The sequence below is a fragment of the Halichoerus grypus genome, chromosome 6, assembly GCF_964656455.1.
Source record: "Halichoerus grypus chromosome 6, mHalGry1.hap1.1, whole genome shotgun sequence".
Taxonomy (NCBI): domain Eukaryota; kingdom Metazoa; phylum Chordata; class Mammalia; order Carnivora; family Phocidae; genus Halichoerus; species Halichoerus grypus.
The window spans coordinates 120,196,245-120,214,440 of NC_135717.1; the positions used below are offsets into that span (position 1 = coordinate 120,196,245).

General features: G+C 40.1%; 1 protein-coding gene across 1 annotated transcript; it reads right to left on the reverse strand.

Moving 5' to 3' along the window:
• Positions 1–405: 405 nt before the first annotated feature.
• Positions 406–17,214, reverse strand: GTSF1 (gametocyte specific factor 1). Its single transcript, XM_036124249.2, has 9 exons — positions 17,141–17,214; positions 14,974–15,018; positions 8,572–8,672; positions 6,355–6,481; positions 5,830–5,913; positions 5,312–5,375; positions 4,020–4,114; positions 3,057–3,089; positions 406–511 (listed from the first exon to the last, which is right to left on the reverse strand). Exons 2-8 carry the CDS (start codon positions 14,987–14,989, stop codon positions 3,073–3,075), a joined length of 504 nt encoding a protein of 167 aa, XP_035980142.1. The 5' UTR covers positions 14,990–15,018; positions 17,141–17,214; the 3' UTR covers positions 406–511; positions 3,057–3,072.
• Positions 17,215–18,196: the final 982 nt, after the last annotated feature.

An 18,196-nucleotide genomic window follows, 5' to 3' on the forward strand; every position in this document is an offset into this window, starting at 1 on the left:
GTTCTACAGATTCTAAACAAGAACGGGGTGTTTTGCTATCTAAATGCTATCAATGTCTTGAAGACTCTGGATAAGGAGATGCACTGATCAAAAAAGGACCATTCCTATAAATTTTAAAAGGAATCTGATCTATGTGTATCAGAGAACACAAATACACAGTTACTTTTTCCAACCCAAGTTTCTTGCCTGCTTTAGCTGGATCCTTTAAGATAACTTTAAATAATTATGTTTCATTAATGTGAAATGGGATGTGATTTCTGATCTTGGGGCTGCAGGTACTTAACCAAACTATCAAGCTATCTACGTTGATGCTTTATTTGAAACAGTTCTGAGTTTGAGGGTTCTTTCTTGCATCAAATGAGTGAAGACTCAAAGCATGGAGGAAAAAAAAAAGGTACTTGTCAGTTTGAAAGTCACAGACAGTTTATCCTTCTATAATTAGATTAGGAGGAAAAACCACGAAGAACCCACTGGTAGCAGGAAGAAGCAAGAGTCTTCTAGAGTCTGGCATCTGCAAGGAAATGAGAGAAAAAAAAGAGTTCTTAGTTCCTTTCAGTGACAAAAACACCAACTACATCTGATAATAGGCCACACAACTACAACCTGATTAACATCTCTTGGTCAGCTGGAAGAATCTGATATTGTTAATGGCAGAACACCAAGTACCTTCTGACCCTTAGCTCTTCAGTACCACTAAGCACACAGAAACTTGTTAATTGAATCAAAAACATTCTACATAGAGCTCGCTGTACACTGCTTGTGTCAACAGTTTCATGAGTGAGCCGAAAATCAGAATTGACTATCCATACAATTGACATCTCCAGACAATTCTGGATTAATTTTAATTAACTTATATTGATCTTTTTCTCTTCTCATATGTTCTATTTATTAATTCAGTAATATTTTTTGAGCTGTTACAACATACATTAGGGGAATAAAAATTAATATGATATCACCTGCTTTGAGACACTTATCTAGTAAAAAGTAGATTTGTTGATAAAAACATGAGATAAAGCATATCAAGTGCAAGGTGAACAAACCCTCTTCATGTATATGCATTCAAGAAAATCTCCACCCACACTTAAGTTCCTTAAGGGGATAAGTCCTATCTTCTATTTCTTTTGTATCTTTCCAAAGAAGCTAGAGAATTCTGTAACAACTGGCATTCAAAAAATGATACTTTATTAAGAGGATAAAAAGGTTTGTGGCTGTTTAAGGATTGTTACCTAACCTAGGATAATTTTTCTCTCCGGATTCCTCAGGGGTTATAAAGAAAAATACATTTTTAGCATGTAAGGGGTTTAATAGCAAAGAGTTAAGTTCCCAAGGAGAGAAGGTATCTAGTCTTAGATGTTAGAGATAGAAGCTTCTCCTGGGCTTTCACTTTAGAGTAATTTTTTTTTTTTTTTTAAAGATGTATTTATTTGAGAGAGAGAGAGAGAAAGAGAGACCATGCACACACGTGCGAGCGGGGACAGGGGCAGAGGGAGAGGGAAGCTGACTCCCTGCTGCGCAGGGAGCCTGAAGCGGGGTGATCCCAGGACCCTGAGACCATGACCTGAGCCAAAATCAAGAGCCGGCTGTTTAACTGACTGAGCCACCTAGAGTAACTTTTTTTTTTCTTGTAATCTCTACACCCAATGTGGGGCTCAAACTCACGACCCCAAGATCCAGTCGTATGCTCTCCCAACTGAGCCAGCCAGATGCCCCTGGACCATTTTTATTATGTAGCAATCCGTACTGTATGAGAACCAAGCATCTTGTGCAGTGTGTCAGAGAAGGATTCAAAGTTCACCATTCATCCAGGTGGTGTGTGTTTTCCTGACACACCCCAGTGCTGTTGTGTCTTATTCCCTCCTGGGGCCAAATCCAATTTTCTGGTTTCCACATGTATTTAACAATTTGACATCAAAACCTACCAAGAGGGGCGCCTGGGTGGCTCAGTTGTTAAGCGTCTGCCTTCGGCTCAGGTCATGATCCCAGGACCCTGGGTTCGAGCCCTACATCGGGCTCCCTGCTCAGTGGGAAGCCTGCTTCTCCCTCTCCCACTCCCCCTGCTTGTGTTCCCTCTCTGTGTCTCTCTCTGTCAAATAAATAAATAAAATCTTAAACAAAACAAAACAAAAACTTACCAAGAAAAACTGCTAGCACCTAGAAGCAACACATAAATATTATCGTCCATAGCTAAGGGGTGTTTGCTTTTGGAATCTCTTTTCTGCTTCTCACCAGAAGAAACATCAGTTTTGGCACAAAATGAACCCTAACTCACAGGAGATCCATCTGCTTCACTGTCCAGAGGAAGTGAATGAACTGGAAGGCAAGAGGCCAATTACTCACTCTTAAATAAATATTCACAGAGGGCCTACTATCTGCAAGACAGTGGGGATATAGTCTCATTCCTAGCTTAATAATATTCCTTTTGGCAGGAGCAATATGGCTGGGCAACCTCAGCCAAAACTGCATTTGAAGAATCAAATTTGGCTCTGCCATAGGCATATAGGGTTACCTCAGGAAAGGCTTCATCTGTAAAAAGTAAAATATTTTAGTCTCTTCATAGAGATTTTGTGAGATTCTGCTAAATCAAATATTCAGATAAGATCAACAGTGCAAGCTTCTTAGAGACCCCAAACTTTTAACTGCTCAATTAAAAAGAGTATGAATTTTTTGCTGAGTGTTAAACTGTACTGCACAGGGAAAGAATTGCAGAGCAGTGAAGCACAGCTGTCTGATTAATCTCAGTCCATTAAAAAGGCATGATAGATCTCGAATGCAACTTTGATAAAAAAAAAAAAGAAAAAGGAAAAAGGAAAAAGGCAATGTGTACTAACGTTAGGGAAAGCAACATGGCACGTTAACAGGATTCTAATTTAACAAGTAAATGCCTATTCATTAGCGTGTAGAGCCATAACAGAAGCTATATACTTAAAAAATACAGGCACACACAAAGCTTTAATTTGGTACCATAATCTGAAGGAAAATTGGACCCAAATTGCTTTATGTCCAGTTAAATCTTGCTACCATTTGAAGAGATAGTGAAATAAAACTGAAACACTTACTTGATGAGATATTCAGTTACTGTGCATTTCCATCTATAGAGTAGAAATATTTCAAAATAAATACACCATGACAATTGAAATTCACTCCTTCCCCTATTCTTACTAAACACAAATGACTTATTCTTGGGGTATACTGAATTACAATATAAAAGTGGAAGAATTTAAAATTAGTGATTGGATTCTATTCAAGAGCATGGGAAAAGAATAGTATATTACCTATCTAGCCTTTAGGCATATGATGTGGTGAACTCATTTTTTTGGGAAATGCAAGTATCCAAAGGGAAATGTTTTAAAGGGAATCCTCTAGCCACCTAAAAAATTAGCTCAAATAGTAGCAAAGACTGACATCAAGGGAATCTGAATTTGGGGGCAACATTAGGAAAGTCTGTATTAAGTAAAAATGATAGTATCTTGGGTGTTCCATATGTGGGAATTTATCAGGGTGATATGATATGAATTTAGTACCTATTTACTCGGCACGGTTTCTGATGTCTAGGGAAGACATCAGAATACTATTCTTATGCTAGTTCCTATAACTTATTACTTTCGTTTTCTTTCTACTCATTTCCTTTTAGGTCTCTGCAATCCAATTTCTAATCCCAATTTCTACTGATATTATGCCTTGAGTGTCAGGGATGACTTCCTCCTGCCCAGTGTCAGTAGCCTTTTTATTGGTCTCCAAATTTACCCAAGGTATTTGATGTCAGTGGTCATCCCAACTTGAAAATATTCTTTTGGTTTCTGCGATCTTGTACTTTCTTATTCATAATTTCCTGTTACTAACCAGGGCCGGGCCTAGGGTGTAGGGAGTGAGGCGCTCAGAATGCAAAATTTAAGGAGGCACTCACTCTCAGGGTCATGTGAGTGTAATGTGTTCACACTGACTATGTCCCTGAATAATCAAGACCAACTGTATTTAGCACAATGAAAAGAGAAAAAACATTTTGCCTTTATTTCACTTACTGTTTTTCCATGGCAGAACATATGGCAGAGACTTGGGAACACGCATGCCTGAAGCCAGGTTACTCTTATGTTCCATAACTATATTGCTTGCAGGGCTGCAAAAACAAAGACAAATTTGCCTATGCCAGCATATCTGTATTCTTCAGGCAGGCACACACAAGACAATCAAAATGTGTTTTTTGTAATTTGGGAGAAAACAGCAAACTACATTCTGAAATGTAAACACATTTCCATCAAAACATTCTTGCAATTAGAATGATTACTACTTCTCTGAAAAGCTCACTGTTCTGTACAAGCATTAAGATGGGTCTAACCATTTTCATTTTCCAGAAATTGAGATAAACAGCAATGCCATCTACTGTTGAGTTATATGACAGGCTCATCGACTCACTCAATAAATGTAAGAGATAAAATGCCAAGACAACCAAACCAGAAGCAACAAATCTCATAGAACTGAGGTAAAATTAAAACTCTACTATTAAAATTCATCTTTAAGTTTTTCTATTTTAGTGCACACACAAAATAAGGTACATGTACAATTACTAACTTATCTTAGGAGCTAAGAAAAATTGATAAGCATTCTATTTGGGGACAAATGAAGTCTAGCATCTCATTCCTTCATTTTCTAATCCATAAATATTCTCATTTCTGAATATCTGAAACTTGATCTTCTACGGTTTGAAGATGAAGCAGTAATGAGAAATCTCATAGATTTAAATTAGATAAAGGGGTGCCTGGGTGGCTCGGTCAGTTAAGTGGTTAAGCGTCTGACTCTTGATCTCAGCTCAGGTTTTGATCTCAGGGTTATGAGTTCAAGCCCCACACTTAGATACAAATTAGATACAAAATCAGTGGAAAGAAGAGATGCATTTTCTTCCCTACCCAATAGGTACTCTGGCTTGCCCAATTTCAAATCAAGAACTTTCAGGATTATTTTTCCTTAGACACTAATTACCCAGAGTGGTGTCACTGGAGAATTTTTTCAAAGTATTAAAATAATGCCAACTCAGCAAAAAACCCAACTTAGACGTAAGAATGTCTGGTACCACTGTCTCCCTTGCTAGACTATAAGCTAGTTTTTTGTGTTCCCATAGCGATTAACACAAAGCATGTGACCTTTTTATGAATCGAGGAATAAATAAGGAAAATAACCCATCAAAACTATCTAGACTAAGTTACCACCAAGTAACATCATTAAGGAAAGAGATCAAATCATGCTTTGGTGGCTTCTTTTGGGAACAGGTCACTTGGATTTTGGGAGGCAGTGCTGGGAATGAGCCCATTTCATTTACCTGTTGTTGCCACAGTAGTTGGCTGTGCCCCAGACAAATGGGGTGCTGGTCTGTTCCCACAGATCTGCCAAAGAAAGAACACAGTTTGTGACACTCCTAGGGAAAACACCAGTTTATGCTAGTTGAATCTGTAAGGTGGGAAATAATACACCTAAGTTTAGAGAAATTTAAAGATTGATCAAGTACCCTGAAGTGACACAGTAGCAGGAATTTAATTGAAGGATATAAACACAAGCAACATAAATAATAATAAACGTGTCCAGTAACAACCAAACACAGATGGTACAACACAATTTATGGAAAAAAATAGATGTAAAGAAGTGCTTTTTCCAGTCAAGAGGGATAGGCTGTTCCACGTGTCTGCACAGTGATACGAATGTGCTTGTTTTGAGGCCCAATAACAATAATAAGGCGTTCCAAACATGGTATGTTCCTAAAAAAGGAAAATCTTCCTTCTGTCTAAAGCAAATGACTTGCGATTTAGACATTGTGAAGAAAAAGATGTAGAGACACTTCACCTTTATCCCAGTCCTCATCGCAAGGAGGGCACTGCCATGTGCTCTCAGCCAGAGTCTCTTGTCCAAGGTTCCTGGTTTGGTTGACTGCAAGATAACAAAGATTCTGATGTAAAAAGGGGACATCGTCAGGTTATTATGTTTAAAGGGGTTAAAAGGTTTCAGGGTAGCCTAATAGGTCTTTGTTTCTGAAAAACAGATGCTACGAAAGCTAAGCAGAGGTCTTATCCCCTTGCAGAAGAAAAAGAAGCTGAAACAAAGATTGTTTGTCTTCGTTTATGACAATAAAAGGATTTTTATTTTTAGATTAATTACTGGTAAGATGGATCAGGTTGTTCAAAAGAGAAAGCAGTCTGATAAACACAGCCTGACAACCTTTTATTGATGAGATAAAATACTCGAGGGCAGAAAGGTACTATTCTTCTGAAATGATGAAAGCCAAAAATCAAGAAATCAAGGTGACAACGGAGCATAATACAAATCTGAAGGGGCTAACCTCTAGGACTGAAACCTTTTAGCTAGTCTTACCAACATCCTGCTCAATACAACTTTTATCGTCACAGCTTGAGATATGATGACTGATTTCGGCCCGAGGAACCTGGTGGCGAGCATTGAAGGGACAAGTAGCCAATTTGTTTGCGATATCAGGATGATTCTGTGGAACAAAAATTAAGAGGTTATCAATTCTTTGATTCTCTTCAGGTTCAAAGGGAGTGGCTTAGCCTTATTCTATAAATGACTGCCCTAAAATCTCTCAATAAACTTGTGGCTTAACTATGGTAAGTAAACTCATGTAGAAAATTAAAGAGGGAATGAATTATTTCTCCTCACACAGACTGGACAGATGACCTCAAACTCATCAAAATGTAAGCTTCTTTCTTATGCTCGTAGAGACGGACAGCACAGATACTGGGTTTACAGTGGCTTATAGGGGAGTAAACAGTGAATTTAGGATTGGGTATTTGAACCATATTTCCCGGGGTCCCAAGACTGGCAGCACAGCCTGTCATGGTGGAGCTCTCTGGATGTCTCTGAAGGGTGATATTCAGGGAACAGTAACACGAAAACATACTTAGTCCGCACTGCGGTAGCACCCCTGCTATTGCCATGCAGTAGTGCTGGAAAACAGCGGTGGGGAGGGAGCCGCAGAAGAAGCCGACCAGTGAGTTTTCAGATTAACACAGGAATGCTTATTTCAAGTAACGATGCCTGAAATGAGGCTGTCAACAACTGGGCCTTTATTTCAGCTATTTCACTAAGGAAAAGCCCAAATGAGAGAGTCTACTCTGCTGATCAAGTTCTCTGTTTTAAAACAAAACAAAAAAACCAAAGGGTTTATCATATATCAAATCCTATAGTAAGCTACCAGGAATTAAGAAGCTGATTTATTAGAAGCAAAACATTTATCACAAATAATATTCAAAAAAGTAAAAATAATGTGAAGTGGAAGGACGCTAAGAAAAAATAGAGGATGAAGAAAATTATGAGGGCAGTTATCTTCATGATTTTCGTAAGGGATACTGAGCATTCCAATGCAAAGATTTTTGTGGTCAAAGATTAAGAGCATTAGAAGAGGGGAGTTAAAGGGGTGCCTGGGTGGCTCAGTTGGTTAAACGTCTGCCTCTTGATTTCAGCTCAGGTCATGATCTCAGGGTCGTGAGATGGAGCCCTGGGTTGGGCTCTGACCTGGGCATGGAGACTGCTTAAGATTATCTCTCTCTCTCACTCTCCCTCTGCCCCACCCTCCTCCCCGAATGCACGGGGCTTTCTCACTCTCTTAAAAAAAAAAAAAAAAAAAAAAGGGAGTTAAAGACAATATGTCTTTTTATTGCTTAGTTTCCTTTCGCAACCTTTATCCTTAGGGACATGTTTGCAATCCTAGGGAAGCAAGTCGTGGTGGTATCTGCTGGTCCACATTATCCAGGTTCAACTTTAAGGGATCTTTGCTCTAGAGATTTAAAAGAGCTGCAGAAATGATCAACAAAGGCATGATAAGCATGTCATGAGGACTGCAAGAGAAACACCCTTTAAAGGATGTTAATGCATACATGAATTGTATGCAGCTTGGATTAAATACCAAAAATGCTGTCCAAGCATAAATCCCGCAGACCTTTGGCCTTTGTATCCGACATCTGTATTCTAACAATCCTTTCAAAGTGCCTCAATTAGTATGCCAGCATTAAAGTAGTTTATATCTAAGACTACAAAAGAGTGACCAGAGAAAAAAACTCAAACTCTGATTAGTTGTCCCCCACCAAAAGATGCTTCAACCAAAGACTGAAACTTGGAGAAACCGTTATTTTTAGGAATAATCTTTCCTTAGGCTAACCTCTAGCTGTTCAACTTCTCTAAAATTTCCAAACAAAAAGAAATCAGAATTAAGTGTATTATGGCACTCAATCCTTATCAGGACAATGAACACATCAAATTCACAAGGCAAGAGGGATTTCTCATTGCTAGCAAAAATTAGTTTTTCCTCTGTTTTATGAAGTGTAAGAAGAGTATATAGAGGGCGCTTTGTCACTAGTTAGTGAGAAAAAAAAACAAAAACAAGAAAAAGCTATGTACTCAAGAAATAAACTCCTTTCTGTAAATGTTGGTACTTAACACAAAAGCAGATTACTAAAACAAGTCAGGCATTAAATTAAAACATTTTTGCTAAAATTATATGATATTTACAAAATTTGGCTTTTTAAAAGAACTCAAGAGGTCATTACAAGGCAAATTATGAAAATAATGCCTTACCTTTCTGCACTTGATAAGATGATAAGGAAACCTGCAGGCCCTGATCTGGTGGTTTTTATCATAGGGGCACTGTAATAGCTTTTCAGGGTCCAGGGAATCGACTGAAAGAGAGAAGAGTAGGATAAACATAAAGCTTAAGCTTTAAGCCTTTGTAAAATTACAGTATTCCAGGCACACTGGATTTTTAAACAGAATCTATAAGAATAGAACATGACAGTCTAACAACAACTTGGAATTAAAAAAAAAAAAAAGGGTGACTAAACATTTAAACATGAAAATGTAACTCCGGGAAGATAAAACTGTATTACCACCAATCTTTGTAAGTACAGCAAAACAAGCTATCATGGGATAGGATCTTAGTTCATATCTGGTTGTACATAAATTTGTTTTATACTAAGGGCAACCAACAATGAAAACAACAATAAAGTTAAATGAAATGATACCCTTTTTTCCCTTCTAGACGTGCTAATTCAGGGTCATTCTTATCTCTAGCTAGCCTAAGCAAAGCCTCTCAACCAGTATGCTAAAGTTAGAATGGATGGTGTGCCAACATACCAGTGCGGGGTACCTCTGCACATGCTCCCCCATCCCCTACCAGTCACTTCTAGGGCAAGTTGAGGGCACTTACTCCCCTTTGCCAGCATTCTTGCCTATTGACTAGTATGTTATGGCATGAAAAACGTTCATAAGGACTGCTCTAGATCAGTTATAAGCTCTATGGAAGCTTAATAGGTGATTTCTTTTTCATCTGTCTGCTTGGACTTACTACAGTAAGTAGTTCCTGATCTTGGTTACTCTAGATACCTCTCAAAAGAAACCAATACCTTTATCAGATAGGTGGTTTTACTTTTCATAGTTTGGCACACAGATGAGAAAAAAATCAGAGAATTCTTTAATCTAGTGATTATCAAATTGGGCAGATAAAAAAAATAATCTGCAAAAACAGAACGTCCTAAATTTAAGACAACTGCAGACATATGGAGCTGCTCTGTGAAAGAAAGCCCCTAACCTAGACCATGCTATTTATTTATTTATTTATTTTTTTTTTAAAGATTTTTATTTATTTTTTGACAGAGAGAGACACAGTGAGAGAGGGAACACAAGCTGGGGGAGTGGGAGAGGGAGAGGGAGAGGGAGAAGCAGGCTTCCCGCGGAGCAGGGAGTCCGATGCGGGGCTCGATCCCAGGACCCTGGGATCATGACCTGAGCCGAAGGCAGACGCTTAACGACTGAGCCACCCAGGCGCCCCTAGACCATGCTATTTAAAACTTCTCTTAGAAGACTATATTTTCAGGCGCCTGGGTGGCTCAGTTGGTTAAGCGACTGCCTCCGGCTCAGGTCATGATCCCAGAGTCCTGGGATAGAGTCCCACATCGGGCTCCCCCCGCTCTGTGGGGAGCCTGCTTCTCCCCTTCCCTCTGTCTGCCACTCCCCCTGCTTGTGCTCTCTGTCAAATTAAAAAAAAAAAAAAAAAAAAAAGACTATACTTTCAGGAATCATCTCTACATAGTTACTTAAGAAGTTTCTCTAAATGTGTAAAGCTACCCGTAGGCTTTACAAATTTTAGCAAGCTTGATTAATGAAGGGAAATTAAAAGGGTTAAGCACATTCTGAGTGTATTATAAGGAGGACGAGAGGCAACCTAATAAAATGCTGTTACCATCACTGAAGGCAATGATAAAAGTGAAATAAGATAAACAATTCACATTTGATAAGGAGCTTATAAACCAGGAGACTGCTATGAAAATCAGAAGCCAGTGGGGAATTGAAACAGACAGTTTCACTGGAAGAGTGGTAAACATGCAAAAAATTGCTAACCATGATCGTGATGCAAATGAGCCAGAAAGGTGACTTGAAGGACAGAATGAATAGGAAGGAAAAGTCTTAGAGGACAGGCAAGTTTATTGGACCAGGCTCATCCTGACCAGCAATCTTTTCGTATTTCTGAAGCTTCAGGACACCCAGGGAGAGTTTACAGATAAAATTCTTATTAGTTTCCCTTCATTTAATCCATTCCATCATGAGCAAATGTTAGGTCATGTCAGCAGCTGACAGACTAGACACACCTCATGATTCATACACATTATACCGCCTATACAGTGACATATATCAGAGTTGATAATGACGACTTCCTAGCACAATGTTTTACTTCCTGGCCTCTGGTAACTTAGGTTAGCTCTAAACTGGTTTTCTAGATTTAAAAAATTTTATTTTACTTTTAATTAAAAAAATTTTAATGGTGATAAAAATATGTAACATAAAATTTACCACCTTAACCAATTTTAAGTGTATAATTAGGTAGTGTTAAGTATATTCACACTGTTATGCAACCAGTTTCCAGAATTTTTCATCTTGCAAAACTGAAACTAGATACCCATTAAGCAATAATTCCCTATTCTCTCCTCTTCCCAATCCCTGGCAACCACTAATTCTACTTCTTGTTTCTATGAGTCTATTCCAGATACTTCATATAAGTAAAATCATAGTGTATGTCTTTTTTTGACTGACTTATTACATTTAGCATAATGTTCTCAAGGTTCATCCATATTGTAGCATGTGACAGGATTTCCTGTACCTATTTTGCTATTTTTTTTTAAGTTTTTATTTATATTTTTTAGTAATCTCTACCCCCAATGTGGGGCTTGAGCTCATGACCCTGAGATCAAGAGTTGTATGCTCTTCCAACTGAGCCAGCCAGGTGCCCCACTTGTTTTTTCTTTTTTTTAACTTAATATATCCTGGAGCTCCTTCTATGTCAGGATATAAAAAGATCTTTTTTTTAACTTAATATATCCTGGAGCTCCTTCTATGTCAGGATATAAAAAGAATATAAAACAAACAAACAAACAAACAAAAAACCCAAAACCAAACCAAACCCAAACAGGAATATTTCAGTGCTGCATACGGATTTGCCATAGATTCTTTTTTTTTTAAATGATTTTATTTATTCATTTGAAAGGGAGAGAGACAGAGAGAGCACAAGCAGGGGGGAGAGGCAGAGGCAGAGAGAGAAACAGGCTCCCCGCTGAGCCGGGAACCCGATGCGGGGCCCGATCCCAGGACCCGGAGATCATGAACCGAGCCGAAGGCAGACGCTCAACCATCTGAGCCACCCCGGTGCCCCATAGATTCTTTTTTTTTTTTAAGATTTTTAAAAAAAATTTATTCATTTGAGACACAGAGATAGAGAGAGAGAGAGAGCATGAGCAGGGCGAGAAGCAGGGAGCCCGACGTGGGGCTTGATCCCAGGGGGGATCATGACCTGAGCTGAAGGCAGACGCTTAACTATCTGAGCCACCCAGGCACCCCTGCCATAGATTCTTAATCATTTCTCTTACTGATGGATATTTAGGTCATTTCCAGTTTTTTATTATTATATAAAATGCTGTGACTAACAATCTGGTATATACTTCTTTGTGTACGAGGAGTATTTCACTTGGGCAGATACCTAAGAGTGCTGCATTGAAGTATATGTGCATTTAAAGTAACAAATACTTTATACTTGTAATAAATACTTGTAATAAATACTATCAAACTGCTCATCAAAAATTCTATCTGGGGCGCCTGGGTGGCTCAGTTGGTTAAGCGACTGCCTTCGGCTCAGGTCATGATCCTGGAGTCCTGGGATCGAGTCCCGCATCGGGCTCCCTGCTCAGCAGGGGGTCTGCTTCTCCCTCTGACCCTCTTCCCTCTCGTGCTCTCTGTCTCTCATTCTCTAATAAATAAATAAAAAAAATCTTAAAAAAAAAAAATTCTATCTGGCTTTTTGGGAATATAACTCAATTTGGAAAACAGAGTAGGCCCTGTGGACAAGCTCTCTCCAAAAGCATAGACTCAGATGTTTTTTTTTTAAACTATTTTTTTTATTATTATTATGTTATGTTAATCACCATACATTACATCGTAAGTTTTTGATGTAGTGTTCCATGATTCATTGTTTGTGCATAACACCCAGTGCTCCATGCAGAACGTGCCCTCTTTAATACCCATCACCGGGCTAACCCATCCCCCCACCCCCCTCCCCTCTAGAACCCTCAGTTTGTTTCTCAGAGTCCATAGTCTCTCATGGTTCGTCTCCCCCTCCGATTTCCCTCCCTTCATTCTTCCCTTCCTGCTATCTTTTTTTTTTTTTTAACATATAATGTATTATTTGTTTCAGAGATACAGGTCTGTGATTCAACAGTCTTACACAATTCAAAGCGCTCACCATAGCACATACCCTCCCCCATGTCCATCACCCAGCCACCCCATCCATCCCACCCCCACCACTCCAGCAACCCTCAATTTGTTTCCTGAGATTAAGAATTCCTCATATCAGTGAGGTCATATGATACATGTCTTTCTCTGATTGACTTATTTTGCTTAGCATAATACCCAGATGTTTCTCACTCCTGGGTAGGGCCTGAAACCCACGGTGAGAAATGGAGGAAACTAGAAATAGGGAACTAAACCTGACAAAAGTATCATCAGTTAAGAGGTACAGCCCCAAACAGAAGCTGGAGATCTTTAGATCAGATTAAGGTTATAGTTTAAGGTCAATTTGGGAAGAAGGTCAAGTATATCCTAAGGCAGTGTTAAGTTACTTGGGGTCTGTGCTAAAATGCAGATTCTGATTCAATAGGTCTGGGATGGGGCCCAGAGACTGTGCATTTCTAACAACTCCCAGGTGATATTTTTCTAAGAAAAAAATTATGGCTGAAAAAAGTAAAGAATGAGACATAAAGGGGAGCTGTTGCTTTCTAATTTAATAGAGAGTAGTAAGCTTCCAAGAATAAATATAAATCTACCTATCTCACATGGAATTCCAGGTTTACATTAAAATATCTTTTTAAAAAATATTTTATTTATTTGAGAGAGAGAGAGCACACAAGAGGGGCAGACGGAGAGGGAGAAGCAGGCTCCCCACCAAGCAGAGAGCCCAACGCGGGGCTCAATCCCAGGGCACCCTCGGGGATCATGACCTGAGCTGAAGGCAGACACCTAACCAAATGAGCCACCCAGGCACTCCTACATTAAAATATCTTTAAAAAAATTAAGGAGGTAGGGGAGAGAACCCTAAGGAAGACCAAGGAGAATCAGTCTTCTAGATCAATGATTCTCAAAGTGTGGTCCTCAGATCAGCAGCCTCAACTGAGAACATATTAGAATTGCAAATTCTTGGGTCCCAGACCTTCTGAATCAGAAAGTCTGGGGGTAAACAACAATGACAAAACACAAAAAAACCCCAAAACCAAACAAACAAACAAAAAGAAATTCTGGGGTAAGTCCAGCAACCTGAGTTTTTTTTTTTTTTTTAGAGGTTTTATTTATTTATTTGACAGAGAGAGACACAGCGAGAGAGGGAACACAAGCAGGGGGAGTGGGAGAGGGAGAAGCAGGCTTCCCGTGGAGCAGGGAGCCCGATGTGGGGCTCGATCCCAGGACCCTGGGATCACGATCTGAGCCGAAGGCAGACGCTTAACGACTGAGCCACCCAGGCGCCCCAGCAACCTGAGTTTTAACGAGCTCCCTGGGTGATCTTGCTGCATGCTCAAGTTTGAGAACCTCTGATATAGATATTTAATGAAGACTATTTCCATGTAGTTTCTATATATCGATGATTAAGATTCTATCGGACCCTTCCTTGAAGGTAGAATGGGACTAAAAAATATCCTTTAGTTGGAACTTATTAACTCCAAAGAGACTCTGAACAATACAGCAAAGTAAGAAACAAAGTAGGCCCTGTTGACAAGTTTCATCCACTCACTGATGCAGATGTTCCTTAAACTTGGTCAGGGCCTAGAAACCACAGTGCCTTATGGTATCAAGTGTGGCATTACATATGAACAACATATGACTCTGTCTCTAACTATGTAACCTTGGGCAAATCAGTTAATCTAGGTTCTATTTTCTCCCATGTAAAATCCAAACGTTAAATGAAATGATTTTTGGGGTCTCTTTTGTTTCTACATTTGTATGATTCTAGATGCTAGCTCCCTTCTGACTTCTTGGGCCATCTAAGTTTCCTGGATCACTTGAGAAATAAGAATTCTTCCTAGGATTTCTTTAACCCCAAGAACTCAATGTATATCAGCATTATGATGAATATCATATTGTCTCTCAAAATAGAAAACAGAGGTTACTATCCCCTTGTCCTTAATAGGAGAAACTGAAGCCCTGCAAAATTATGTTTCATTTAATAAAAATATAGTTTAACACAGATGTCCCAACTGTAGCCTTTCCAAAGCTTGATAATTTCAAGTGTCTTATTTCAAATTTGGGAACTTCTCTACTACCACACAGACATCCTCAGCAGTTGAGGGAGAAATGTGAATCTTTCCCAAAACACTAAAGGTCTTGTCAGACATAAAACTATATGTAAAGAATTTAACTTATTCTCTAAAAGCAATAAGAAATACATACTGTAAGTTTCTTCCATGCTGGAAATGAAGAAGCTGAATCCAAGCGCTGAAGGGGAAAAAAAAAAAAAGCAGTGGTTCAGTAAACAGGACTACTAATTTAAAGTGTATTCAGGTGATAAGATAGTCTACTTTAAGTGCCATTTCAACAACCTGTCACTGTTTACCATCCATTAGGGTTCGATGCTATTTAATATTAAAGGGGGCAAGTCAAGACCACAAGAGTATTACTATTTAAACTTTAGGATAAACGTGAATAGGGTACTATTTTATTTTATTTATTTATTTTTTTAAAGATTTTATTTATTTATTTGACAGAGAGAGACACAGCTAGAGAGGGAACACAAGCAGGGGGAGTGGGAGAGGGAGAGGCAGGCCCCCTGCCGAGCAGGGAGCCCGATGCAGGGCTCGATCCCAGCACCCTGGGACCATGACCTGAGCCGAAGGCAGACGCCCAACGACTGAGCCACCCAGGCGCCCCAAATAGGGTACTATTTTAAAGCTCTCCTCTCAAGTTCTTAAAAATATAGGATGGGCAGGCTGCCAGTCTTGCTCTCCCCTGGGACCTGGGAATGCTGAAAGTCTAGGTCCACCAGTATGCACTTAATCCATCCCATAAGCCCAGAGACATTCTAGCTTACTATTTTTTTAAAAAAAGATTTTATTTATTTATTTGAGAGATAGCGAGAGCATGAGCAGGGGGGAGGAGGCAGAGGGAGAGGGAGAAGCAGACTCCCCGCTGAGCAGGGAGCGTGATGCAGGGCCCCATCCCAGGACTCTTAGATCATAACCTGGGTCAAAGGCAGTCGCCTGACTGAGCCACCCAGGCGCCCCTAGCTTACTATTTCTATGACTTTTCTAAACATGATCAGGAAGTGTCACACCTACTGCAGTGATGCTTCACCTCCCCTCTCCTCCACCAATCCCCTATACTAAAATGGATAGACTTGGTTAAGTTTCTCTAGTTAGTACTCACTCCCTCTAAGCACCGAGGGAAAACTTCTGAGTGTTAGGATTTAAGAAATATCCATTTTATGGATAACACAGTAATAAAAGAACAAGTCTGTAACAGACATGTGGAAGATGAAGACAAGAAATGCTTCTGTAGTTTGAATCCTCTTCTACCAAAGATCTCCCCCTATTTAGCACTGTGATTAAATAAACTAATCATTATGGGAAAAAACTAAATTTATATAAAACCATTCTCATAGGAAACTTATGAAAATTAGCTAGATTTACAGCTGTTGCCTCTAGAGCAAGCTCTCCTTTGGCCCTTCATACAGTTCCACACCCCTTCCCCCCATTCTATGACATAAGCAGCCTTGGAATCTATGGTAGGAAATACAAGTGATCAGCTGGAACTCTAGTTTGGTAATTTGCTCCACAGCCCATTTGTTAATGACATTTACTAACGAAACTGTTGTAAAAAAATATTTTTCATATCTGGATTAAGAAATTCTGAACTTCCTTTTGACAAGTTTTACTTACACATAGTTACTTCACACTTTTTTTTTTTTTTTATAAAAAATAAGACGTTTGGAAGGAAGAACCAAGTATTATGTTCCTTGATTTTAGGGTGTTTAGAGAAACAATCAGCGCCAGATTCAGCAACTTATGGAAAGCCACCCTAAACTCTGGGGGCAAAAAAACTAATTACAGTAAATTTAGAACACTGGAATCCATAGCTTCCTCATTCAGCCGTGTCCACTGAAGTCTCCTCCCTACCAAACTGTTAACAGGCGATTCTTTACCTTTTCCCTAGTACTAGACCGCGGTGAAACGGACAAATTACGCGAAACAGTCAAGTTTGGGGGCTGGATGTAGTCTGAAGCAACCGGTTAAACTCCTAACAGAGCTGGGGTCTCAGTAAAACAATCGTTTTTCCTCCTTTAAACAAAACAATCAGAGTAGATTTAAGCAATGGGACTAAACAAGAGAAGATGGGGAAGGTGGTTAACTTAAAACAATGTAGACAAAGGAGGTAGGGAGGCCCTCGAGGGGACACACGGTGGCTGGACTACGCGTAGCCAAAAGAGCAGCACTGAGAACCCACAAGGCCCAAGGCTACGGGCAGGCGGAAAAGGGAAGATATTAGATGGTGAAAGTATCCCAGGACACTAAAGGTGAGTTTTTTGAGGAGGCCCCAAGCCAGACGAGGACGCCTTTCCTACCTCGGTCGAGACACGTTCTCCCCACAGTCGCTTTCTCCCGATACCCGCGTCCCAGCAACGCTCACTTCCGCCCCTGACGTTAGGGGGTGGGGCCCCCACTTCCTGTGACGCTGGTCTCGGCTCCGCAGGAGCGTGTCTTCCTTGCGCCCGGCCTCCCAGGCATCCCAGGCCTCCCCGGCCGTCGCGCGCGTTGGCCACTTCTCACTCTTCAGGCTCCCCGTCCTCGGGCCATTCTCGTCTTTCAGCCCATTCTCGTCGGGTCTCCAGAACGATAGTGGCCGTGGGGGGGTGAAACTGTGGGTGGAACTCGCACTGCCTTCCCTGCGCTTTGTGGCGGCCATCTTAGGAAAGAGAACGAGTGTTTAGATATGGGCACTGGGCGGGGGAATGGGACTGGCTCGGCTGGGCTGCCCGCTGCAAGGAAGCCTTTGTGGAAGTTGTCTAGCTAGAAGTGTAGTTTGGATTTTGAGGGAACGGAAGAGGAAGATAGTAAAGGAGATAAGTCTGTAGAAGGGCCAAAACAAAACACCGAGGGGAATCTAGTTTTTGTTTAGCAAGCATTGTAGAATCTTAAAATTCAAACGTCAATTATAGTATCTAAGGATGCTTGGTGGGAAGGATGCCCTAGTTGGATTAAACGGAGTCTTAGAGTTGAGGTGAGAGCTCAATGCTCAATAAAAAGAGTTGGAGAGGTAAATAGGGCCAGAAAGTTGTAACTTGATAAATGGAAACCCAAATATAGATTGTGAGCCTTGTTCTGGAAACTGTCACACACACACTACGTGTAAGCAGTAGTTCTTGTCCCTGGGGTGCTTAGAAAAATAGGCCTAAAGTGGATGAAAGGTAAAATGGCAGTCTAACATGCCAAAAATATAGTCATGACTGGAAATTTACATTAGGAAGAAATCACTGGAGCCCAATGTGACCTGGGAAGGATTTATGGAAAAAAGGGACTGTGGCTTTTGCAGGTTAGACAAAAAAAGGAAGATGTTGCTACTACAGGTGGATCTGGTGATACTACTTTCAAAACCAAGAAATAAAAATATGCTATGACAA

Bases quoted from the DNA above. Each gene is read 5' to 3' on its own strand.
- GTSF1 (XM_036124249.2), bottom strand. The intron at 5,914-6,354 runs GTAAGACTAGCT...GTTATCTTGCAG, and splicing joins TTGTATTGAGCAGGATGTTG to TCAACCAAACCAGGAACCTT. The intron at 4,115-5,311 runs GTAAATGAAATG...TTGTTTTTGCAG, and splicing joins AACTACTGTGGCAACAACAG to CCCTGCAAGCAATATAGTTA.